At 40.5% G+C, this 25,318-nt stretch overlaps 2 protein-coding genes across 2 annotated transcripts; one reads left to right on the top strand and one right to left on the bottom strand.

Moving 5' to 3' along the window:
* Positions 1–460: 460 nt before the first annotated feature.
* Positions 461–2,095, bottom strand: med29 (mediator complex subunit 29). Its single transcript, XM_018693969.2, has 4 exons — positions 1,895–2,095; positions 1,655–1,713; positions 1,472–1,556; positions 461–1,019 (listed from the first exon to the last, which is right to left on the bottom strand). The coding sequence occupies exons 1-4, from the start codon at positions 2,054–2,056 to the stop codon at positions 792–794; spliced, it is 534 nt and encodes a 177-aa protein (XP_018549485.1). The 5' UTR covers positions 2,057–2,095; the 3' UTR covers positions 461–791.
* A 630-nt stretch (positions 2,096–2,725) lies between these two features.
* Positions 2,726–16,274, top strand: ppp2r1bb (protein phosphatase 2, regulatory subunit A, beta b). Its single transcript, XM_018693968.2, has 15 exons — positions 2,726–2,892; positions 3,567–3,657; positions 3,886–3,986; positions 4,498–4,730; positions 4,894–5,041; positions 5,165–5,320; positions 7,560–7,674; positions 7,818–7,888; positions 9,573–9,707; positions 11,165–11,338; positions 11,525–11,585; positions 13,730–13,884; positions 14,045–14,187; positions 14,317–14,408; positions 14,541–16,274. The coding sequence occupies exons 1-15, from the start codon at positions 2,815–2,817 to the stop codon at positions 14,555–14,557; spliced, it is 1,770 nt and encodes a 589-aa protein (XP_018549484.1). The 5' UTR covers positions 2,726–2,814; the 3' UTR covers positions 14,558–16,274.
* The last annotated feature ends 9,044 nt before the right edge of the window (positions 16,275–25,318 follow it).

The raw sequence follows: 25,318 nt of genomic DNA, 5'->3' as shown, positions 1-25,318 counted from the left end.
CGAGGAGACTTTGTAAGGGGATTGCTCTGTATCTTACCAGGCTACTACTCTGTGGCCTCACTATACCAACACTGCTGTTTTAATAGAAGTTAAATATAATCCTTCTTTTATGTGATCCTCCATGGACAAAGAGCTTGGCTATTATTCAGTGCATATGACTGATTCTATCAAAAAGACACTTCATTCTACTGCCTCTGTAAATCTAAGTCTGGCATTTTCTTCCCCTTAACTACTCCTACTGTTAAATCTTTATAAAACTTTCAGATAAAAGGATAAAATGGTCAAATTAAAACTGTAGTAATTCACCTGCACAGTTGAGCAAATGAGTCTTTAAAACTCACATTTTATTGTCACTACAGTGCCTGCAGAAACAACTTATGGGGTTTTGCTCTATGACATTACATTCTCCTCACTTTAGACCAGTCTTCCTTTGCACATCTGGAATAATGAGAAACTTCAGTATATGTAGAAAGGTTTTAATGTTCAATACAAATAAGCTACAAAAGACCTGTGAATGTTGAGGTGGCAGGTACAACTTTGCCACCACCTGCTGGTCATCTCAGAACATGACTTTTTGTCTGGAATAATTACAAAGCACTTGCAATAAACATAAATTATAAAACAAAACAAAAAAAAACTAAATACACGAGATCTTGAGAAATTAAACAGCATCATGAACAGTGTAGCGCAAAACTGAGATCTGAATATGGAACAGCCCCGAGTGTGAAATCCATCATCTTCCTCTGAAAAAGTCACCAGATGCAGAAAGAGTCTGAATCGTAAGTCCAGGTCTACATGATTCCCTGAGGCTGTGCCTTTCCTGCGATCTTCTTGGAACACTCCAGCAAAGCATTGTGGATATCTTTGGCACAGGAGATCTGAGACTTGATCATGCCGAGGTACTGGGCATAAGACATGGACTCCGTCTGCACCGTGTCGGGCTTGGTGGCTGTTGGGACTAGGTTAGGTGAATGTTTGGCGCTGTCGATGCTCTGGGAAAGACACTCATACGCCAGCCGCTGCACAGAAGAGAGAAAGTCTAAGTTTGCGTCATCCATTTTAAGTGCGGATGTACTGTGTGTGTTACACACATTACATTACAACATTATCTCTCATTACAACAGGATCAAAAACACTTCCCATAAAAGGACTGTTTCACTCATTATCGTTATATAGTAATGAAGTTATGTTAGGGACTTAAGTTTTATCTGTTTGCAGAAAATAAATGATATAATTTAACAAATACAAAATCGAGAAGTAAACACAGTAGTAAAAGTCCATTATGTCAGCACATAGTATAGCCTGGTTATGGTTTTGTCTCTAGTCTTTACTTTTATTGATACATTTTATTTGATCTATTTATCAATAGTTAAGCCTTATATTGTGTTTGCTGTTTTCCTGTTTTTGTGATTTATGTTGAGTGTCTGCATTTTTCCTTAGGGACTTTTAAAGTATCTGACCACAGTCTTACCAAGCACAGCTCCAGTTGATCACAAAGGGCATAAAACTCCTCTAAGCTCTTGTCAAAGCGCTGAACAGAGGCGTCGCTGCTTTTGCTACAACAGAATAAACAACAGACATACTTGAAAAATCGGAAACATCTTTTCTTAGGGAGCACTGATGTAAAGTTGCCACCCCCAGCCAGGCTACTCACATGCCGTTGTCAATGGCTGTGTTATGGGCCAAATTCAGGGATGCAATCTTCATCACATTCTGCAAATGAAAAATAAGGCAAAGTGATCAAAGTACACTGCTACAGAGCTTTAATTTACTTGTGAACATACAGTATTTGTACAATGAAATCGTTTTAAAAAAAAAAAACAACTTCAGCTATTGTGACCAGATGTTTTGGGCATTTTCGATTTCAGTTTTTAGCTCGATGCAGCACAGTTACCTGCAGACTCTCCTTCAGCTGTGGAATAAGCATCTTGAATCTATGAACTGGATCAAAGTCTTGTTGTTGACTCAATTGCTGCTGTTGCTGTTGTATTGAAGTGGGCTGTTGTAATCCAGGCTGAGACATCGGACCACCGGGCTGCTGTTGCTGAGAAGCCATCTTGACCAGCACCGACGCAAGTGCCGGAAGAAGAGTAAAATATCCGGTTCGCTGTTTTTCAAAATAAAAGCGTCCGTTGAACAAGTTTTTTTTTTCTTTGTACGAATACCATGTGTCTTTCTTCTATGTTTTCGTCTGTATCTGACATGTATATAACACAAGGTGCCTTTTCGTCTGATCTATTCTTCCTTAGTCTAGTTCTTTTTTTCACCACCAGTGTATATTGACGTCCTCTTTTTATATTATTAAAATTTAATGTCTGTCTTATTTATTTTATTTGTGTAGAATGTAGTAGCTACCGCTGATTATCACTGTACAACCCATAGTCTGTAGGCCGAGTCAGTTGTGCCTTATAAATTATATGCACTTTACGCTATATAAGGATTTATATATGGATTTTATTAATTACAAATATTCTAGTCATCTAGGCTAAGAGACACACGAATAAGCCATTTTAGTCATATGAAATCTTGATTTAAAATCTATATAAACACAGATTTTGTTACACAGTTCAGATGTAGTTCTATTATTTAACGTTTAGTTGTTAGTCTAAGTAATTTTGTTTTTCATAAAGTATTTAATTTTTTACGGTGTAGTCGGTTGAACGAGGGTTGTTATGGCCGGTTTTGTCGGTGGGTCCTTGAAGGCAGCATACAGCGCAGTAGCGGAGGAGGGAGGGCCCTGCAGCCGCTGATCTCTGGCAGAAACCCCGTAGTGCAGTATAGCAGCGCCATTCGGTAACTGCAACAGTATCCAAAATGGCAGGAGCTGATGGAGACGACTCTCTTTACCCTATCGCCGTTCTCATTGATGAACTGCGAAATGAGGACGTTCAGGTAGTAACGCTGGTTTTTATTTTAATCGCTTTCTATATTTTACGGAAAAATGAAGCCATTTTGTCGTATTTTTTGAGTCTGATTGCTAGCTTGCTAAATATGTTAGCTAACGTTCCCGGCCGAGGCCTATCGGGAATTTTCTGCCGGGCGCACCCTGTCTTGACAGTCTAGCTGTTTGTTTGTCAAGAATTACTACGGTAACTGTGAATCTGGAGTATCAAATAATATACATTTCTCTCGGTCGGCGTTTATATCGACTGAAACATAAATGTAATCAAATGAATTGGGTATGTCGAGCCTAGCCAACCGGGTGAGTGGTTTAGCCGCTAGCGTTAACGCACCGCTAGTAGCCAGTAGTGTGCTAGCTAATTGACTAGCGTTAAAGTTAGCAATCACAACAACAGGGCGTTCAAGGCCGCAGTGGGCAGAGCTCACTGTTGTTAGCCCGCTTATTCCCTGCCAGTTCATTTGAAGCTAGCATTTCGATACAGCTATCACAGTTAATCACCATTTGAAACGTTCTCTTATGGCGAGGACGCGGACCGTAGCCTAGATCGTAACATTAATACTTTAATTTCTACAGAGGCCGGCAGGGTGTGATGACGCTTGTTCATTGACACTGAGCACTAAATGCGCTTACATTTAGTTCACATATTGTCTTTTTTTGTGTGCAGTTACGACTGAACAGCATCAAGAAGCTGTCAACAATTGCTCTGGCCCTTGGAGTGGAGAGGACCCGCACTGAGCTCCTTCCCTTCCTCACAGGTAATAAAGTTAATCATCCAACCCGTGTAAAATTAAAAACCTCCTGATCTCTGACACAAGCACATATGATCTCAGCATAAATTTTAAAAGGTTGTCATATAGGGAAGTGCTGAACGTGTTGTTCTTTTACCTAGTTCAAGCTGTTGCAGTGGTCATCAGGCATGGTGTTGCATTCTCATAACTGAATACATATTCTAACATTTCACGAATCTTTCTGTCATCCCTTAGACACCATCTATGATGAAGATGAAGTGCTCTTGGCCTTGGCTGAGCAGCTTGGCAATTTCACTATGTTGGTAGGAGGGCCGGAGTATGTGCACTGTCTCCTGGTAAGTTTAATGGCATCCAAATAATTGGAGAGTTATCTAAATATATATGTAATAAGGGACATATTATCTTTGCTGTTTAACAGAAACAAAAAGGCATGGAAGTCCTTTGAAAAGTCCATGATTTTAATACAATACACTGCCATGTTTGTTGCAGTTATTGATTGTGTTATTTAATGCAATGATGCACTTATATGTGGTTTTTTGTTTTTTTTGTGTGTGTGTATTTTAGCTGATATCAAAGTTCAATGGCAAAGGCATACACTGTGAGGCCAACTAAACCAAGTAGACTGTTGTAATTGCATCGATTGTTATTTAGACATTACAAAGTTTTTTCTCCTTACATAAAGCATAATGCTTACCTTTATATTACCTAAATCCAAAATATTGTATCATTTCCTATGAAGAGCGTGACATATTGATGTAGTAAATATTGTTCTCCATCTTTTGAATTCATCCGAAGTATACAAAACTTCATTAGTATCATAATGACTTATCCTGTCTTGATACACAGCCTCCTCTCGAGAGCCTCGCTACAGTGGAAGAAACAGTAGTCAGAGACAAAGCTGTGGAGTCGCTGCGGAAGATCTCTCAGGAGCACTCTCCAGTTGACCTGGAAGTCCACTTTGAGCCTTTGGTCAAGCGGCTGGCCAGTGGTGACTGGTTCACTTCTCGCACATCTGCCTGCGGCCTCTTTAGTGTCTGTTATCCCCGTGTCTCCAGCACTGTCAAGGCTGAGATCCGCCAGTAAGTAGCTTCTTAACAATTATTTGCAATAATGAACATGTGTGATGTTAGGCATGTAATCTAACACAGACCTGGTGTGATTTCTCTAGGTTTCTAACTTGGTTTGTCTATACGGTGGGTTTTGTCTCACTGCTAAATTGTCTGTTTGTGGTTTTATCTTTAGGCATTTCCGCACCTTGTGTTCAGATGACACTCCCATGGTGCGTCGTGCTGCAGCATCTAAGCTGGGGGAGTTTGCCAAAGTGTTGGAGCTTGATTATGTAAAAAGTGACATTATTTCCCTCTTCACTGCTCTGGCCTCTGACGAGCAGGTAAGAGCACTTCTGTTCCCTCCTTTCAACCTAAACTTCTTGCACTCCTGTTCTGCTTTCCCGCTAATCTTTGGTTTGAAACCCAGGGATGTCCAAACTGATCCCAGTACATTTCTCTATTAGGACTCAGTGCGGCTGCTTGCAGTGGAGGCTTGTGTCAGCATAGCCACTCTGCTGCCTCAAGAGGACCTGGAGACCTTGGTGATGCCAACCCTGCGCCAGGCTGCAGAGGACAAATCCTGGAGGGTCCGCTACATGGTGGCTGACAAGTTCTCTGAGGTAAGCTGCTGATTCCTTTTTTTTTCATGTCTATCCTTGCTGTCATGCTGATTGAATAATTACCTATAAAATGATAGCTGAGAAGCAAGTCCTATTCAGCGATGCCATTAAGTTGTCCGGTCCCTAAGAAACACCATGTGCCTCAAACCATATTGATGTCTACAGATTGAAAACAAAGCTTAATGGCAGGATTCACAGCACACACACACACAATCCAAGTCAGAGAGGACATTGCGTTTGAATGTGTGGGCATATCTTACTAACCAGAATGATATGGGCAAAATATGATTCAATACAATATTGGTTCACAGATTTGTGGTTCAAACTAGCACAAGTGTCTCTGTGACTTTAGATCAAATTTAATGTTAAAATCTATTATCATTAAAGACACAAAGACCACTAAAAGATTCTTGAATATAAATGGCTATTTTGAAGATGTAGGTTTTGCCCTATTTTAAATCTTGGGTAATGATAGAGTCAGCAGTGGTGCTGCAAGAACTTCCAGAGTCAACTTTGGCAAATGTCACATTGAAGTCTTTGTTTTCTTTGTTTTCTTTTGCTGCTGCACAGGTTCTTTTCAGTAAATTGCTGACACATTGTGTCAAATGTGTGTTGTTGTTTTTTTCCTTCTGATAACAGAGCAAGAAAGTCATGCACAAGTGGAAGTCTGAGAAACTAAATTAAAACTGACATTTAACTTTATTTGGTACAAATTGTATGTAACGTCATTCAAAGCTAAAGCAATGACTCATGAATAGAGGCATATGTGAATTCAGTGGTGAACATTGTACAAGAATTTTCTGCATTTAGAGGGATTTTCACATTGAAGGATTGTCTTAACAAATAACTACTGGGCTCTGAGACTGTACACAGCATCTCACAAGTCTTGTGAAGTTCCTGGCTTTGTTCACTGTTGTAACTCAACATATACATATGATCTGATATGACAGAGACTAGCTTGCTGGCTAAAAGATCAGAGGACAGTAGTTTTGATGGCTGTCATTTTTCACCTTTGATAGAATTAAGCTTAGTGGTTCTTCTTGCCTTATGGTCTTTGTTCTATTCTGGTCAAAATGTGTCAGACTATCATGTGATAACAACAACAATATGTTTCCCAAACAGTCAGTGCTCCCCAAATATTAACTAAGATAAAGCGGTAAAACCTGTCTATATTCTCCTCCACCCAAAAATTGATTACCTATTCAGAGATAATTGAAAGTCCTCTTACTGGCCATCCCTCTGCCTTGCAGCACTTTGTTGGATTCAGTGAACTGAATCCAAAGCATGCCATTGTCTTTTTATTCTTGATCTGTAAAGGGTAAGATCATGTTGTTGAAATGTGTCTGTAATGCTTTTTCTATCCTAAGACAGTTCTTAGGTAGAGGATTGTGACGGGCACCTTTTGTTGTTACCTTTTGTATCTGAAAAATGTTCTTCAGCCTGTGTTTTAAGTATTCTTCAGTCAGCCACAGAATATTTGGTACTTGACCAACTTACAGTGAGGGCTTTTTAAAGAAATTTAGAGTCCATGCAGCCACATGTTCCCCTCTGATATTTTAGACATGTTTTGGAGAAATTGGCCCTGAAACATTATTTTGACACAGTGATGAAAAACGGTGTACTAACTGTACTTCGAGGCTTTACACTGGCACCAAAATGTATCCACGATGCTGTGCAGTTGCAGATGGGTTACTGAAAAGAATGCTTCAGGATCTTTGTATGGCACAGTAACCCATTTCACGTGGGAGTAGAGACTCCTTAACTAGGTTTCTCTTACTCAATGTACTTAACCAGGTTGTTGTAATGCATTCAGGATTTATGCATGTGTCGTAACTGGGTTAATAGCAGACTTTTCTGTGCTTGTAAGCAGTGCTTATTGTTGAAGCCAGATTTCCAACTCTGATTTCAACCAAGCTTTTTGTCAGAAATGAATTATACGTGTAGGAATTATATCTTATTTATCTCTGATCTCACCAACTACAGCGCATACCTACCCATGTCACACATCATCAGTTATTTTTCCCCAGAGTGTTTTAAACTAGTCTGACAAATTGATTATGTATAAGAATTTAACATTAGATATTACTTGGGTTATCATAGCTGTTAAGTCACCTGTTATATCTTCATTGCTCCCTTTAATTTCTAGTTCCCAGCTAAAATGCATAATGTCTTTTTGTTTTGGTATTTTTCCACACAGCTAATTCAGTACTGAGACACTTTGACTTCTCTCTGAATGTAGCTCCAGAAAGCAGTGGGGCCAGAGATCACCAAGAACGATCTTGTCCCAGCCTTCCAGAATCTCCTGAAGGACTGTGAAGCTGAGGTCCGTGCTGCTGCAGCCAACAAAGTGAAAGGTCAGTGCACAAATTGTCATTAATTAATCAAAGCCTTAGTGTCTGAAGGAGATGAATTGCATGGGTTAAATGGAGCAACTTGTTTCAGCTTCTTATCCAGTCTGTGCCATATTTTATTGAAAGTGTACTCTTCTGCTTGTTAGAATTCTGTGAGAACCTCCCAGAGGATAATCGTGAGCAAATCATCATGACTCACATTCTGCCCTGCGTCAAGGTAAAAAAAAAAAACCTCTCTGTCTGCTTCATTGTGATATTTCTGCGGTGCTTCACTTCTCAGTTGAACAAGAAATGCTTTCATTAGCTATGAGTTACTAAGTGCAAAAAATAACTAGAGGCCTATCTTTTTATAGTCGTCCCCAAAGCATTGATGCAGACATGTGGTGTTGTGACATCCACTTTAATGAAAACTGTTTTTGCAACCTGGCTGTTAAAACTCAGTTACTGATATCTCAAGTGCAGTGATGAGTCGCAGGACAAACAACAGTAGTGGCCAAAATATTTTTTGTTTTTCTTAACACATTATGTGAATGACTCATAGATATGAAACTGAAACTTTGTATTAAAAATAATTGATTACACAATTGTCAGTTGAATATAAAACAGTGTGCTCAGTTACAAGTAGGTCAAAGTTTAATCAGGAAGCTGCTCTGTAAAGTTTAAAACACATTATTATAAAGAGTTCTGAGAGAGTTATTTTCACATTAGCCAATTGTTTTGTCTTCTAACTGTGGTGAAACCCTGGGGTTCAATTATAAGCTGTGTATTGTTTCCCCTACTATACTTGACGTATTTCCCCAGATCTCAGCAATTTGATGAGAAAGTGTTTATACTGGTATATATACAACTATGAAAATAAGAAACAGAAATCCTTAAACTGGCTCTTGGATGAAACAGCAGATTTGTACATGTTCAGGAATAGAAATATTTCCACTCCTCACTGATTACCTCTTTGGTTGCCTCTGATCAGAGTAAACTAGTGGACAGCATTTACATACACATGCTTAAAAAAGGAGAGATCGTTTGACTACAACCTATAGAGACTGTAACCATCAGGTATCCAAAGATGCCCACTAATGCAACCATAACCTTGAATAGCTATTAAGGGGAGATGCTTTGTGGGGTCTTTGTAAAAGGCAGTGGGTGAGGCATTGTGTGTGTGCGCACCAGTGTTTGTCAGATTTTGAACAGCAGGTGGCACTGTTGTGTTTTTTGTTCAACAATAAGTTCAGTTGAATTGCTCCTGATTAAAAATTCTTACATTATTACTAGTTGATTTTTTTTTTTTAATTCACTTATGGTATTGGCACTACAGATTCCTCTAACTATTATTCGCAAAAGACCAGTATCACAAAGCATCATTGTGTTTATTCCTGTCAACACAACAGTGGGACAAAGCTATGTAGGTAGCAACCAACTGACACACAACCTTAGAAAACTGTAAGAACATTGATAGCAACTTCAGATTATACATGATTCATAACATAACATAGGTTTCCTTACATGGTAAATGATCGCTTAAATTGGTGACTATGTTGATTTCTTCACCAGTGCTTGAATTATTGTATTATTTGTCATTATTGGTTTGCATTCATTATGTTTGAACAGGGTAATAGACAGTTTTTGTGTGCTGTGTTTATATCAGGCCATTTCTGTTTCTGTTTACATCTTATTTGAAGTTATTCCACCTACAGTAGTTCACTGCAATGACTGTTTGTCTGCACTGGTGTTAAGTCCACTTTGCTGTGTATTTACACACAAGTCGATTATAGCCTCCCTCCCTGTAGTGTGTTGTGAATATGACCCTTACCTGTAGTCTTGATGTTTACTTGCGTCTTTTCTGTCTTAACTATTTGTTTGTGCTGATCTCTGTGTCTCCTGTGTGTCCTGTCCCTGTCCAGGAACTTGTTTCAGACACCAACCAGCATGTGAAGTCAGCCCTGGCCTCAGTCATTATGGGCCTTTCGACCATCCTGGGCAAGGACAACACAATAGAGCACTTACTGCCTCTCTTCCTGGCTCAGCTCAAGGACGAGGTAAAGGAAATGCAAACTTGTAATCATGGGCTCCAATTTCTCTTTCATATTTTACACAGCTGGCTTCAGAACATCCTCAAGGCAGTCCTTGGTTTGGTAACATTCACAACAAAAGCGCGCCTGTGAAGCAGCTTGAGTTTGACCAACTTCTTTGCCCTTTAGTGATCAGCATGCCTGAGACAGGGTAAAGCCACTTAGCCGCAGCCACCAGATTTACCTGGCTGCCACCTGGCTGGGTAGGAGGATGACTCATGCAGTTGGCAGCCAGACTGAGACCTTACAATTATAAGACTGAATAGCTGAGTCTGGAGGGAAACATAATGAAAAGCTGGATACAGTCTAACTATAGCAGTTATTGCTTTATGCTTATTAATTGTATGTACTTCAATAAATGTAAGTATTGACAGGCTATGGTTCCAGTAGCACATAGCATTCTTTCATCATTCTGGCTGCTATGCATTTCACTTATTTTCATGGCTGTCAGTAGAAGACATACTTTTGAAATTATTTGTTCCTAGAACTTCAACAAAAAATGTAGACCACTTGTTATACGAGTATGCATTAAGTTACATTGGGCTGGGTTTTAGCTGATGAATGTCCTTGTACATTCTTCTTCTAACTTAACAGGTTCATATAGAACAACAATCTTCTCCAATGAGTACATTTACATGATTTGCCCATTGAGATCAAGACATGAGTTTGGCAGGTTAGACACAAAGGTATATAAATGTTTTGGAAGGCTTGAGGCTTGTCAGTTCTTCCACCACTTCACTTAGTCCTATTTAAAGATGGCCCAGTTTCTGCACAGCACAAATGCAAGACCAAGAGTGTCTAATTAGATTACAGTCCAAACTGACAGCTTTGGACTTGTGAATTTCAATAATTCAAGGTGCATCTGCGACTGGACCATTTTAAAGGGAGTAAGATGGAGAACGTTCTGCCAACATGTCATTCATTCAGAAGCTGAATTATTTCAAATTGTCACAGTGCCTAATTTGGCTGCTACTCTTCCCACTTAGTTAACAAGCCTGACTTAGAGTGTTAAATCATTGTGCAGTTCATGGCTTCTGGTTTTTGGATTGTGTGAATGAAAAGTTTTGTTTATCTGTTCCAGTTGTTAATATCCTGTCCAAATTAGAAGTAAAGCAGATCTCCATTTAAGGCTCTTGGATACATACTCAGGTTTCACTATTCTGGACAAAACCACTTGGAAGTCTCTTTTGTTTAGAGTGGCTAAAGTGGCTTGGCTTGGCTAGGGCCAAGAAATTTGCACTTTGGAGAGTGTCAAAAACGCTGTCATAGTTGTTCAATGTAAAGCTTAAAAAGTTAATTTTAACTTTAGATCATAATCAGGCTCATGAGATAAATACGTTTTGTCTAATATCGTAATACTTTGTTGTGACAAAGGGAGTGTTGCCATAAGTTGAACTTGTACATCTTAATTTTTTGTGTCACAGTGCCCTGAGGTGCGTCTCAACATCATCTCCAACCTAGACTGTGTGAACGAGGTGATTGGCATCCGTCAGCTCTCCCAGTCTCTGCTGCCGGCCATTGTGGAGCTGGCAGAGGATGCAAAGTGGAGGGTTCGCCTTGCTATAATAGAGTACATGCCCCTGTTGGCAGGACAGCTGGTGAGTCATGGAGTCTAGGAGGACAGCTGAAAGCCATATAAAAATATGTTTTAAAGATTTTTGTAATTAGTACCATGCAGACCCAGAAATCTGAGCAATGTGTAGACAAACAGACTTTATCAGGTCTGATTTGACTGTAGACATCCAGGAAATCGCTCTAATTATGCTGTGTCCTTGTTTCCGCAGGGAGTGGAATTCTTCGACGAGAAGCTCAACACCCTCTGTATGGCCTGGCTTATTGACCACGGTAAGGCGCTCTCATGGGTTCTCCAAAGAGTTGCTTTAGACATTAACAAATTTAAATCATTAAGGGCATGTGTTGAGTCATTCCACAAAACAATTTTTGTTTGTAGTTTTGGTTTCTTTAACAGATGTTCATATTACAGTAATTTACTTTTATTCTGTGCATACAGATTCAGTTCCAAATAGTGTCCTTGTTATCTGGTTTTATACAAACCACAGATTCCAAGTAAACATCTTGGGAAAGGAGCCTCTCTTTCCTACATTTTCTAGGCTCTTGGTGCCCTGCAGCATCCTCTAACACCTTAGTCATGTACAAGTTCCTTTTTTAGAAGGTTCTTGCATAAAACTACTGCTGTGTCTCCTCATTTTCCATTACACACTTTGTTGCATTAGAGCACCACAGCTCTTACTCACCTGAACCCAGCCAGTTAACACACAGGTCTCCTCTCACCACTCTGATGCTATATCATTACCAGAACAAAAGAGAGCTGAGATTGATCAGCAAAGAGGGTGGGAGTGAGAAAATTTGAGGCTACAGGTGAGTTGTGGCAGTCGGCAGCTCTCTGCCATCACAACGCCAGTAGAAAGCTGTGAATAGGGGGTTCTCTTCTGTAACTCCATACACAGTGTACTGTAGCTGTGAGTGGAGAAAAAGCAGTGTGAAGGACAACTACATCCTGTAATACAGTGGTTTTGACAAGTTGTCATCAGAATTTGTGTCACTAGAGACTGAATTTGTGTCAGAGTGGGGTGGTTAAGCCACCCTGTTTCACTCGGTCTTATTTTTTGCATGTATTACCTAACGTACTGAGTTTAACCTTATTCTTAAAGGCAACACCCAGCATTTTATGCCATGTATTTGTACTGGAGTTAATGGAGTTCAAATAGTTGTCACTCAGTGAGTTTATATCTGAACATGTTTGCCGTGGGCCCTTCTCTCTACCCAGCTGCTGCTGGAGAAGCAGTGAGCCTATCAAACCACACAACACACCCTGCTCCTTTTTATTATCTCGAACATTGTCTTTGCATAAATGTTTGACTCCGAGTATATAGTGTTCTCCTCTCACATTGAGTTTTCCAATTAGAGACAGACACTAGCTGTTGAGGACAAAGGGCCAGCTGTGTTACATCATTGGAATGCTGCTGGTGCGAGTTTCTGTGTGTGTGTGTGTGTGTGTGTGTGTGTGTGTGTGTGTGTGTGTGAGAGAGAGAGAGAGAGAGAGAGAGAGAGAGAGAGAGAGAGAGAGAGAGAGAGAGAGAGAGAGGAGAGAGAGAGAGAGAGAGAGAGAGAGAGAGAGAGAGAGAGAGAGAGAGAGAGAGAGAGAGAGAGAGAGAGAGAGAGAGACTGGGGTTAAGCCTGTGCCACCCTTACGTAAGCCCATCAGAGAAAGACAGGACCAGAGAAATCAGCCCAGAATCTTTCCCTCACAGACTCTTTGTCCACCACCAGAGAAATGGTTTTCTATCAATTTAAAATTTCACGTGATATACAAATACCATGACTTCTATTATTTTAATCATACTGGTACTTAGAAATTTCTCAGTGTATTTGTCCAATATACTGCTTAAATTCTGCTTTCTGACTTTCTTCAAAACCATATTGCTGTTGTGACATCTGGTCTTATTTCTAGTAGTGTCATGTTCTGCAGATCCAGCCCTAAGCTTTTACAGAGGCAGCAATCACACAGTCTCTAATTGTTTTTTAAATTCCTGATAAATGAAATGGAAAAATATTTGCTTAATGGTTTTATGTCTTATCATTTTTACATGTCGGTCTGTTCTATTACATTTCAGTTAGCATAATTTTTGTTTTATTGCTCAAGTGTAATAATTAAGCGCAACTAAGGCACAAAAAATCAGGAAGAGCAGATGAGGAGATATCTCTCTTACAGGAAGGACAAACTTGAAATAGATGTCATGTACAGAAAAGATCAAAATATTAAATAAAAAAATGAAATAAAATTACAATGTGGACAACCAGACAGACAGTATTACAGCCAGACTGTAAACATACATGAAGAAAATGATCTGGAAAGACGTTCACCAACATCCAGGTGCCGTGATCTCCTCCCTGCTGTGGAGACGGGGGGAAAAAGACAAAACTGGATCACACCATTCACAGAGAATGTCGTCACTATGATTTTCTAGTGTATGCCATCCGTGAGGCGGCCACCTGTAATCTAATGAAGCTGGTGGAAAAGTTTGGTGCCGAGTGGGCTCAGAACACCATTGTACCCAAAGTGCTGGGCATGGCCAACGACCCCAATTACCTCCACAGGATGACCACTCTGTTCTGTATCAATGTGAGTCAACAGTGTCCTTTCCCATGAGCTTGCTCTCATGTTTATAAATAGTTTCTGTCTGAAACTGTTAGTTCCCCTTTCTAAAAATTTACTTGTTCATTATCGGTACTCGTCGTTCATTGTTGTCATCATTGGTAACTGCCCATATTATGTGTCGCAGGCTTTGTCAGAGGCATGTGGCCAGGAGATCACCACTAAGCACATGCTACCAGTGGTCCTCAAGATGTCCAATGACCAGGTGGCCAACGTACGCTTCAATGTGGCCAAGTCCCTTCAGAAGATTGGCCCCGTCCTTGACAGCAAGTATGTTGTTCTCTGTAATTTCCTCATCAGATGTTTTCTCTCCTCTGTGGCAAAAATGTGCCCGCACACTAAAATCAAGAACCTGCATTGACCGTTTAACAATTCCCGTCCTGTGTCTTTGTCCCATAGTGCCCTTCAAACAGAGGTGAAGCCAGTGCTGGAGAAGCTGGCCTCAGACACAGACATGGATGTCAAGTACTTTGCCCAGGAGGCCATCAGTGGTAAGCATTTCTCTCTGTCTTTCTGTCCCTGAACATAAACAGTGAATGCCATAAATCGTATCTGACGTGTTTAAAGCTGAAAGAAGTAGTCCAAAAAATCTTACTTTTATTTTCTCTCCTTTTTTGTTTCAGTTCTGGCCCTAGCATAACCAACCCAACATGGCTAAACCAGACGACCACCCAAAACAACAACGCAAACACTTTTACAAGATATTTATTGATGTTCAGGAAAACTGGTAAATGTATAGAGAAAGCTGTTAACAATTGTTTTATCCTTTTTTTTTTTCCTTTTTGTTTTCTGTCTTTTTTTTTTTTTTTTTACTGTCCAATGGTAGTCCATGTCCAGGCATAGCACAGGCTTTTTTGTTAACCTTCCTCTTTGCTGTAAATGGGTGCTTTATTAAAGGCAAAGTGTGATGAAATTGCATTAAGTGGTGCATGCTGACCAATGTGCTACTGTACTAGCTAGGCATCGCTAACGTGAACCCCTCTCACATTCCTCCCTCTTACATCCTTGGCCACTGTTGTACTTTAGCTACAGTCACTGCAGCATACCACATGTCCATGTTTGCTACCTAGCACCTAGGGCCGCGCTAGCTCTCTGTGCTGCTGCACCTCTCTGTGTGCTGCTGCACCTCTCCTCCCAGTGCTAGACGCAAACTTTGAGCAGCAGATGGAGCAACAAGCTGTTTTATTCTTGCTGAGCTTCCTCCCCGAATCAGCCCTATGATAGCTCTCTTTTCCCAGAGACCCTGGTGTGGCTCTCCAGAGAAGTGATTGAAAGGTATGTGCAGGTCTACTAGGCTGTCTGTCTTTTTTTTTTTTTCCACCAGACCAAACCTGTTGTGTCTCCTAAATGCCTCACAGGGTTGTTCTTTACAAAGCTCTGACAAAGAAATAATGGGGGTGTCCATTACTGCATGTAATCTGATGAACTCTCTCAATGATTGCATATACTAATCAATCCCAAATAGTGTCCTTTCCCAACTCTATCCACCAGACTACTTTGCCCTTCTGCACTGTTTGTTCTCCGCAGCAACACAGATTGAATTGGTCAAACAAATGAATTACCTCGGCCCAGTGTAATAGGGACCAGTCAGTCGTAAAGTGTTGCTCGTAATTATCCCTCCTCCAAATCCTCAGTGATTTTGTTTATGTGCAAGGGTGGGAAGTAGTAGTCAGTTGTGATTTTCTGCGATACGTTCTCGGCATTGCTCTTAATCTTTGTGCCAATGACTTTGATAAGCGGTGGTGTTTTTCTTTTTAGTATGCCTGGGTAAACAGTTTTCACCTGTCCTGTTCTGTAAAGAGACAATGTTGTTCTTCTCTGTAAGGGACACTTTATTCCTTGGACGTTAATGAAATAGTAAAAGTAAATTGACTACAGCTATCAGGGCACTCTGTGTGTCCTAGAGCCACCCAGTTTTCCCTCAAATCCATGCCAAGTTCTCCACTTGTACGCGAGATTGAAAAGCATAAGGTCAGCAAACGCAAAGGCCTTTGCTTACAAATCTCTACACGATGGAGAACAAGTGCATGCTTTCAAAGAAAGTGGGATGGGGGACATGGAGCATGTGTACGTAAGGCTGCATAATGTTTTATTATGGGGTGGGAGCTGGGGTGGTTATGGGCGGGTTGAATAAATGTATCGTCTGTGTTGATAAAAGAAACTTTTGTCTTTCCCTGAACTACTCCCGCTGTTCCCTTCCCCTCCCCTCCTCCCCCCTCATTTTGTTCTTGAATAAACCTTGATTGTTGATTGTCCTGTATCACAAAGACTGTGCTTTTATTTTTATTTTGAATTCTCTCCACAATTGGGATGCTGTACTACTGTATCTTGATCTGAATAAAGTAACTCAAAAGGAACGGATGTAGCCTGTTTTTATAATTAGTTACTCCTTAGGTACATGAAGGCATGTTACAGTTGCTTTATTAGAATCTAATGAATTTGAGTGAATTGTCAGTGAACTACTAACAGTGCATTCAACAGTATTCACATTAATCTTAAATCCCATTTTTGTTGAACAAAAACAGTTTAAATGGATAATTTCATAATTTACAGTTTATTACCAACAAACTGACATAAGTAATAACTTAATAATCAACAAAATCACTCAAAGTCAAACCTAAAAAAATACAACACAAATGTACAAATACAGCTAGAAAAGGCTACATTATCTGGAGAAAATGTGTTTGTGCTGTTAAGAAGTTGGAAGTGTTTCAGTGCAAATACCAAGTCAGCTAAAGTGTGATCGGTGAACGCAGATGAGTCCTCAGTTAAAGAGTAAAGGATGAAAGCAGTGGAAATGTTGGTTGATGTGTTTACAGTTTTAACTTGAAAAATAAGTTGCATTCATACTTTCTGACATTTTCTGTGTCACAGAATGATGAAGTACAAGCAGAAGTTTTCACCCTCTTCACCTCATACAACACCTGTTGTATGTGGTTGAGTTTATCTGCACAGTTTTATCCCATTCTTATTTGCAAAAACTGCTCAAGCTCTGTCAAAGCTGCATAGTGACTGTAAGTGCACAACATTTTTTAAGTCCTGCCAAAACTTCTAGATTGGCTTGAGGTCTGGACTGGCCCAGAACGAGGACTTGACGTTGATTTTGAGCCATTCCTGGGTAGCCTTGGCTTTAATGTTTGGGCTTATTTTCTTGCTGGGAAATCTACTCACTGCTGTGCTGTTGTGTTGCAGACTGCAGCAGGTTTCTCCTTGAGGATTTCTCCTGTCTTTTACTGTGTTCATTTTCTCTTCAATCTTCAAAAGCCTTCCAGGGCCTGCTGCAGCGAAAGCATTCCCAAAGCAGGATGATGCCACCCGGAGGCTTCATGACGGGGATGATGCGTCTCTGGTGTTGTGCTTTCGGAAATCAGTGTTATTACAATGCAAGAAAAGCTTGAATTTGGTCTCGCAGGACCAAAGTTGTTCAGTGTTTTGTTTTGTTTTTGTTTTTTTTTTGTTTTTTTTAAAAAAGGCCTAATTATATCCTCTGTGACTGTCGTGTAAAACCTGAAGTCTGAGGATGTTTAATTCTCTTTGTGGGCTTTGTAACGATATCAGCTTCTCAGCCTGTAAAACGACTTGAGGAAAATGTGGGCTTAATTTCACCGTGATCCGGGTGTCATGTTTGGTCAGCTCTGGCCTGGTAGGCAGCTGCCGCGGAGATGAAAGCGTGGGTCCTCTGGGCTGTTTTGGCCGTGGGGAGCCGTGCAGAGCGGGGGCAGGATCTGCACCTGACACCTGCCCCTCACCCTGACAACTGCCGGGAAGAGGAACACTGCAAAAATAAGGGCTTGGTCAGGAGTGGATAGTTTGTCTCTCACAAGAAAGTGAAGCTTGAATGTATGAAAAACATGTGTGAACTTAGTGTTCAGGGTCACAGTATTATCACTGCTGTACTTTGTTTTTTGCTACATGCAGCAGGTCTTGCGCCATTGTTTTTTTTTTTTTTTTTTTTTTGTTAATTCCAAATGAGCAATCAACAGAGAGGATTAGGGCAATAAATCACACAGTAGAGATCTTTATAAGAATCTCAACCTCCCCTGTTTTAATCTCCTCAAATCTCCCATCAGCCCTCCTCTGAGCCATGTGCCCTCCCAATCCTCTGCCCAGCCCTCGGATTCGCGTACCCCATCGCCAGAGCACATTTATGTGCATATATTGTAAGGCACAGGTTGGCGTAGCTGCTGTGTGTCAGCACATTCTGCTGAAGTGAGACCACCTTGAGTGCTATTCAGACTGTAGCAGCTTCAAGGCAGAATGTGCTTTTCAAGAAAGGGTGTAAAGCAGGAGGATGATCGATGGCAGACGGAACCTTTGAAACTGACAACAGAACCAAACCATACATGAGACTTTTCCTCATGTATGCCAGACTACAAAAAGAGTTTGTTTTTTTAAGCTAGTGATATAAACACAGAGGCACACGCCAAGCTTTGAACTGTAGTTTTAGTCCTACAACTGAAAATCTTCATTAAAACATGATTACTTGAGGACGAGGGCTAATCCACCCTCCCCGCCCACCCCTAAATCTGCTTGAGTTCACGAGGCTCTAATGAAACTGCAGAAACCTATTTCTTTCTATTTAGATCCTGTTATTTGGAGGAGGGGGGGGGGGTTCAGCAGCCGGAGCCCTTGACAGCTCTGAGAGCCCTGACGTCAATGCAGCTGCCTCCCAGGACTGTGTCATTTATAATGAAAGGAGTCAAGCAAAGCCCCCACGCAGCACGGCGCACAGGCACACACACACACACACACACACACACACAAACACATAGTGAGGTCAGATGCTCTCAGGGTGACAAATGACAAACATCAGTCAGGAAAGAGTGTTGGCCCACTTGTTTTCCTTAAGTCACCTTGTCATTTCAGACCCCCCCACCTCCACCCCCCTTCCTCTAATTCTGTCATCTCTCAGCGATGCAGCACTGGTTTATAAACTATACAAACTTTCTTCTCTAGATAATATCTGCGCTAACATGAGGATCACTCAAGCAGAGTGTGTGTGTGTGTGTGTGTGTGTGTGTGTGTGTGTGTGACCTCTAGGCTTGGCTGCAACATCCCAGCCCCTGAGCCTCCAGGAGCTGAATTTTTCCAAGCACTACTGGGTCATCTGTACTGGGATTTCTGACTCGGTCCATCTGCTGACCAGCATGTGTTCGGCATGTGTTTCAGAGATGAGGGACCTGAAGCTGAATAATGGGGGACACATGAGTATGAGTGCAGCGCGACCTTCAGTGAGGAGCTGATTTCATATAAGAAAAACCTTTGTTCCACATTGGCAATCCTCACACACACACATACACACACCATGTGGAGCTACAGCATTTACGTCAGACTCACTCGCTTCAAAGCCTGTGCTGCTGTGCTGGGCTTTGCATTTTTTAAATGTTTGTGTGTGTGTGTGTGTATTGCACAGTGAATATCACAGAAAAGGTGCAGATTGTTACAAAAGTATATATTTTTTCCTCTGCATTCACGCTCATTTGTCTGTTTTTTTTTTTTTTTGTTGTTGTTTGTTTGTTTTTTGTGCAGCTCTAATCCTGCTCTAAAAGACGCAGTAGGATGTTGTCATCCACCCTCCTCTTGTTGTCATGGCAACCATTGATGTCATTACAGTATACTTTGGTCTGATGAGTGAATAGGCCTCTGATATTGTGATATTTTATTGAAAAAAAAGAGGAGAAGATTACTGCTGTCTGCTCTCGTATCAGCTTTCTTTTCTCTTTCTCTTCTTCCCAAGAGTGTTTGTGACAGACAGCCTGCTGGAGGTCTCAATAGCAGACAGTGCTGCTGAATACATACTATAAATAACTACATTTAAGTGGAAAACGCTGGTGTCTTTTAAGGAAATTTGCTATGAGGTCCCACTTCTAACAGAACAGAATTAAAGCATGTCAAAACAGCATTTGCATATTATCTGATGAGGTCTCTCATGCCAGAGCAGGAGGTGTTGAGCAGGAAGGAGAAGGCCCCCACCCCTCCCTCCAAGCAGAGCTCATGGGTGTGTCCCATTTAAAGCTGCTGTCTTGCAGCTCTTTTCACAGAGTCAAATGAACTTTGCATTAAAGGCGACAGATGCAAAATGTGAGGCTGCATCGACTGAAATCTGATCAGTATCGAGGAGAGTTGCGTACAGGCATGCCTGAGTGTGACCCCCCCCCCCCCCCCCCCCCCCCACACACACACACCCCATCCCACGTTTCAGACTTATCAGTTCGGCTCAGGAGTATCAACAGTGTGCCGTGCACATGGTCTGATCCCAGGAAAAGAAGTGAGACCCTGGTTTCCATGAACAGAATGACACTACCCCCTCTCTCACCTACCTCTGGTGGTGTATTAGTGGGATTAGCTGTTCTCTGTCTGAGTGGGCTGATTGGATTGACGTGTTCTCTCTACATGATCCTTTCCACACAAGAGGGACAGACCTCTGCTCTCACACTGGATTTTTAAGCCCTTTTATTTTCCAGTAGCATATTTTGCTCTGGATGTATTTACAGACTGCAGCTTGCAGCCTCCTTCTCAGACATGTTGCTGAGGTCAGCCAATCAGAGCTCAGCTCAGGACAGGCCCCCTTTTACTGTAGCCTGCACTTTGCTATCAGAAAAGGGTGTTTGAGTTTCACGTAGTTTAATAAATATTGACAGGCAGTTGCCATGGAGATGGACTAAATGTGATGTCAGATCAGTGATCTCAGCCGCTGGTCAGGGCTTCATTTCTTATCAGTGGTGATGAATTATTCAGTCCGTCCCCCTGCCTGTTAACACAGAGTATATAAAAGAGTTCTGCAGAACGCTGCAGTGGCTGACAGCTGGTTCTACAAAAGAGGAAGGGAGTTCAAATTTGTCGTCTGGCTGTTGTGTACAGTATATGGTGAAGTGTGTATGTTTCCTACTCAACCACTCAAATTGTATACAAAATAAATATTTCAATAAGAAGGACGTATTTAGCACAGAATGCATGATTTTTTACAGATACTTTGCCATGCAAGATGATCTTAAGTTTATTTGAATGATGATAATTTAATGATTTCAGACAGACTCGTTTAGAATAATTTCATTATTTTCGGATGCTATGATTTTAATAGAATATTATCATTGTTGCCTTATATATTGCACCTTGCCAGATGAGTTGTATCACTAAAACCACTGAAACCACTGAAAAATGTTTTTTTCTGTTCATTTAGTCTTTCGGATTAAAATCATCCTCTGTGTCTTAAAATGATTCATGGTTGCAACACAACCTTATTGCTACAAGTGCTTATGATTTGTTGTTCTCTTTAGGCTGACTTAGCGCTTTAAACAACGTTATATGTATAACGTTAACCTGGGTTACCAGAGAGGTAAACCCATGTTGGATGTATCATGTCTATGAGAGGAGAGGACAAAGTCCAGAGACAATCAGCAAAGACACACAGATGGTGCAGAGACTAACTACTAACCTCCGTACTAACTTACTTTCTTTACTATTTACTAATTTGCTGCTATTTACTAACATACTATTTTCTAACGTACTATTATTAGATAATTTACTATAATTTACCATCTTACTAGTTTACCATTTCCTGACTAGTTTCCTAAAAGTGGACATTATGGAGGTAAGAGGTTTTCATTGGACAAAATAAATTATAATACAACATTAATATAATATTTTTCTTGTAAGGCACTGAATGAGCAACTATGTCTACCACATCCTTTTATCACTGTCTGAATATAAGACAAGATCACATATACAAACAGAACAACATGACCAGCACTGCAACATCAGGACAAGCGTCTTTTCAAAACTGCTATTTTTTGGTTTGCCTGGATGTGGAAGTAGTAAGTATGGCTCTTACTGTCCATCTCCATCATTGATGACGCAGAAACCCTTCAGCACACAGGCGCAGGTCAATCTCATCTTGTGTTGCAGTGTAGGCACTAAAACAGGTTAAGAAACTTGTAAACAGTACACTGATGATCCTGTCTTTTTATTTTCAATTCTTATGTAAAGCTATATATTCTGACTGCTATGCCTGCAGTTTTCATCAGAAATGTTGGAATATATCATTAAAACTGAAGAAATCAGTGAACTAACCATGTCGAGAAGTATGCATGCCAATATCTTTGCAGTTTAAATGCTTTCTGTCTTTCCATTTAAGTGAAATTGTAAATTAATGTCAAACATGATTTTTTTTTATTATTATTTTTTTTCTCCAATGTACGGCCACTTGGGATGCAGGTAGAGACCACTTTCCATACAAGACAAGCCCTCATGCTCCAGGCCCATCACCCACCCCTCTCCTCTGGCTTGTGCCTCATGTTTGCATCCATAACTGTCAACAGAAATGAGATTAATTTAATATTTTGTGTTGAATTTATTAACTAGAGTGGGTCAGCATTGTGGGCAACATTATTACAGTTCAAAGGTTTAAATATTGACCACTATCATAACCTCAATGCCCAACCTTTACCTTGTAAGCCTATCCCAGATGTTGACCCTTGTGCTAATCATACCCAAAATCTCACCCGTCTTAATTCAAACCCTAATTGCCTCTTGTAGGGTATGGCAGAAATTATGTTATACAGAGTTATCAATGGCCAAAATATGGAAACTATGCCAAATAAATAGTCTGATATTGTTTGACCTATAAAATATTTTTCCAAGACAACTTAGGATAATTCTGATATTTTTAACCTGGGCCTAATTATCCCAGTGCATCAATATCCTATCTTCCCCGTGCATGTATTATAAGAGCAATCAGAGGCGGTTGCCAGGCGGAACCGAGTCAGCTGGCCAATTGGCGTTTTTTTCTGCAGTTGTTTGCTTGCGTGTGTCGTGATTGGCCAGGAAATTCTGTGAGGAGCGCAGAGAGGCGGAGAAACTAAACTGGGAAACACGTTAAAACCAGCGTTTGACTCATTGCCTCGGTTTGTCAGTACTGTGAGAAAATGTAATCACCGAAGAAGCCTGGATGCTAAAACAAGCTTTGAAGCTGCTTTTTTGTCGAACACGAGTGAGGCTGGACGCTGAACACACCTGCGCCGCGTAGGTAAGGCTAAGGAGCGAGCTAGCTAGCATTAGCATTAGCCTTACTTCATTTGACCTTATTTCCATTTTCAGCCGTTTTTATCGCGTGGGTAAGAGTGTGTTCCAACGTGGACGGGTGGAAAGCCAACGAGCTCTTGATAGTCTTTTTAAATCCCTGTTGTAATTGTTAAAGTCACTTTACCAACATTTTCCATCTCTTTGTAATTTTGTGTTCCATCCTTCATTTTAACTCCGCTTATTGCAGTCTGTCATGTCGTTGTCATCGTTTTATGTTTATTCCTGGTCGTTTTGTGTTACATTGCACCTGTACCGTGCTGCTTTACACCTGGATGTCAGCGTTAGCAACAGCAAATTTGAGGTGCTGACACGGCCACCGAAAACTCAAGATTTTGATCACTTTTAATATCCAATGTGTTAAAAGTATAGGTACTGAGTTTGAAGTCGATATGATTAAAGTTTGGCCAACTACAATTTCCCCAAATGGCGAAAAATTTGCAAAATTTGTGTGCAGGTGTGTCTTAACTTCACTTTGATTGTACATGATCATAAATTCTTCATCTTGTGTATGTGGTAGACATACTAGACTACACTGCACAAAACTATTAATTCTACAAATAAAATATTAAACTGGGTTGTTCATAAGTGTGATAATTTTACCTGTTGGTCAGTGATTTTAATAATATCTTTACAATGTATAACAACCACTCCTACACTTATTTACTTAAAAATTTTCACATAAGCTGTTTGTAAATTTGGTTGTTATGAAAACAACACAAAACAAAGACATTTTAAATGTGTGTTAAGAAGAAGAAGGTTGAAATTATTTGAGATAATGATTCTGTATATGACCATCTGGTGGAAGAAATACTCTGACTTTTTTAGTGAAGTATAATAAACACAAGTTAAAATCCTGCATTCAAAAATTTACTTAACTGATACTGATCAGTGTTTATTATTGTTGTGTAAATCACAGTAACAAACATGAATGGTTCGGTGATTAGTTGATAGATAATAATAGTAATAATCATTTTACTTTTTCTCAAATATCTGTTGCTGTTGGTTCTTCAGGAGGTGATGACAGCCAACATTTTCTGAGCCAGCCCTCTGGTTGTTAAATCCAAAAAATCTCATAGTATAGTAAGGCATCAAAAACCATTAAAAAATGTCAGGTGTAAGGTGTCAAATACCATCAAAATATGTCCTAGTATAGTAAGGCGGAGACGGGGGGTCACCGATTTGACGGCATTGCCCGCGATCAGGGACATTGTCAATGACCACAGAGACACCGTCTATGATCTCAGAGACATCGTCCACGATCACAAAGACATAGTCCATGATCGCAGAGACATTGTCCATAATCTCAGAGACACTGTCCGCGATCACAGAGACGTAGTTCACGATCACAGAGATGTAGTCCAAGATCACAGCGAGTCTTTGTACAATGAAGAAGTTCTTTCAGACCAAGACAGAGGCCTCCAGGTAATTCACAAACCGCTTTACGTCAACTGTCCAACACAGAGCACTGTTTAGTAAGGAATCAAAAATGTTCAAAAAATGCCATAGTATAATAAGGCATCAGAAAATGTCATAGTATAGTACGGTGTCAAAACTGGTTCAAAAATGTCGTAGTATAGTAAGGTGTCAAAAACCATCAAAAAATGTCATAGTATAGTATGCTGTCAAAAATGGTCCAAAAATGTCATAGTATAGTAAGGCATGGAAAAATGTGAGAAAAAATGTCATAGTGTCAAAAACCATCAAAAAATGTCATAGTATAGTAAGGCATCAAAAACGGCCAAAAAATCTCGTAGTATAGTAAGGCATCAAAAACCATCAAAAATGTCATAGTATAGTAAGGCATCAGAAAATGTTAAATGTCCAGGCTCAGCTGTAATGTTGAATATTTATCTGTGTTTTCATGGTTAAAACTGTTGATGAGGAATAGGTAGTAGTGTATTGATCATTTTCCTTTGTATGTTTCTCTTTGATTTTCTCCAGGTGTCACCCACTTCGTCCACAACATTGTCCACAATCGCAGAGACATGGTCCATGATCGGAGAGACATTGTTGAGGATGAGGGAGACATCGTCCACGATCAGAGACATTGTCCGTGATCGCAGAGACCTTGTCAAAGATGAGAGAGACGTTGTCCCGTGATCAGAGACATTGTCCATGCTTCGTAGAGACCTTGCGATAGAATCGGTGGAGACGGGGGGTCACCGATTTGACGGCATTGCCCGCGATCAGGGACATTGTCAATGACCACAGAGACACCGTCTATGATCTCAGAGACATCGTCCACGATCACAAAGACATAGTCCATGATCGCAGAGACATTGTCCATAATCTCAGAGACACTGTCCGCGATCACAGAGAC

The sequence above is a fragment of the Lates calcarifer genome, linkage group LG21 (genome assembly GCF_001640805.2).
Source record: "Lates calcarifer isolate ASB-BC8 linkage group LG21, TLL_Latcal_v3, whole genome shotgun sequence".
Classification (NCBI taxonomy): domain Eukaryota; kingdom Metazoa; phylum Chordata; class Actinopteri; family Centropomidae; genus Lates; species Lates calcarifer.
This window is presented reverse-complemented; position numbering and strand designations above follow the sequence as displayed.

Bases quoted from the DNA above. Each gene is read 5' to 3' on its own strand.
- med29 (XM_018693969.2), bottom strand. From the start codon at position 2,056: ATGGCTTCTCAGCAACAGCAGCCCGGTGGTCCGATGTCTCAGCCTGGA. The intron at 1,714-1,894 runs GTAACTGTGCTG...TTTCATTTGCAG, and splicing joins AGCTGAAGGAGAGTCTGCAG to AATGTGATGAAGATTGCATC. The intron at 1,020-1,471 runs GTAAGACTGTGG...TCTTCTGTGCAG, and splicing joins ATCAACTGGAGCTGTGCTTG to CGGCTGGCGTATGAGTGTCT.
- ppp2r1bb (XM_018693968.2), top strand. From the start codon at position 2,815: ATGGCAGGAGCTGATGGAGACGACTCTCTTTACCCTATCGCCGTTCTC. The intron at 5,042-5,164 runs GTAAGAGCACTT...TTTCTCTATTAG, and splicing joins CTCTGGCCTCTGACGAGCAG to GACTCAGTGCGGCTGCTTGC. The intron at 11,339-11,524 runs GTGAGTCATGGA...TTGTTTCCGCAG, and splicing joins CCCTGTTGGCAGGACAGCTG to GGAGTGGAATTCTTCGACGA.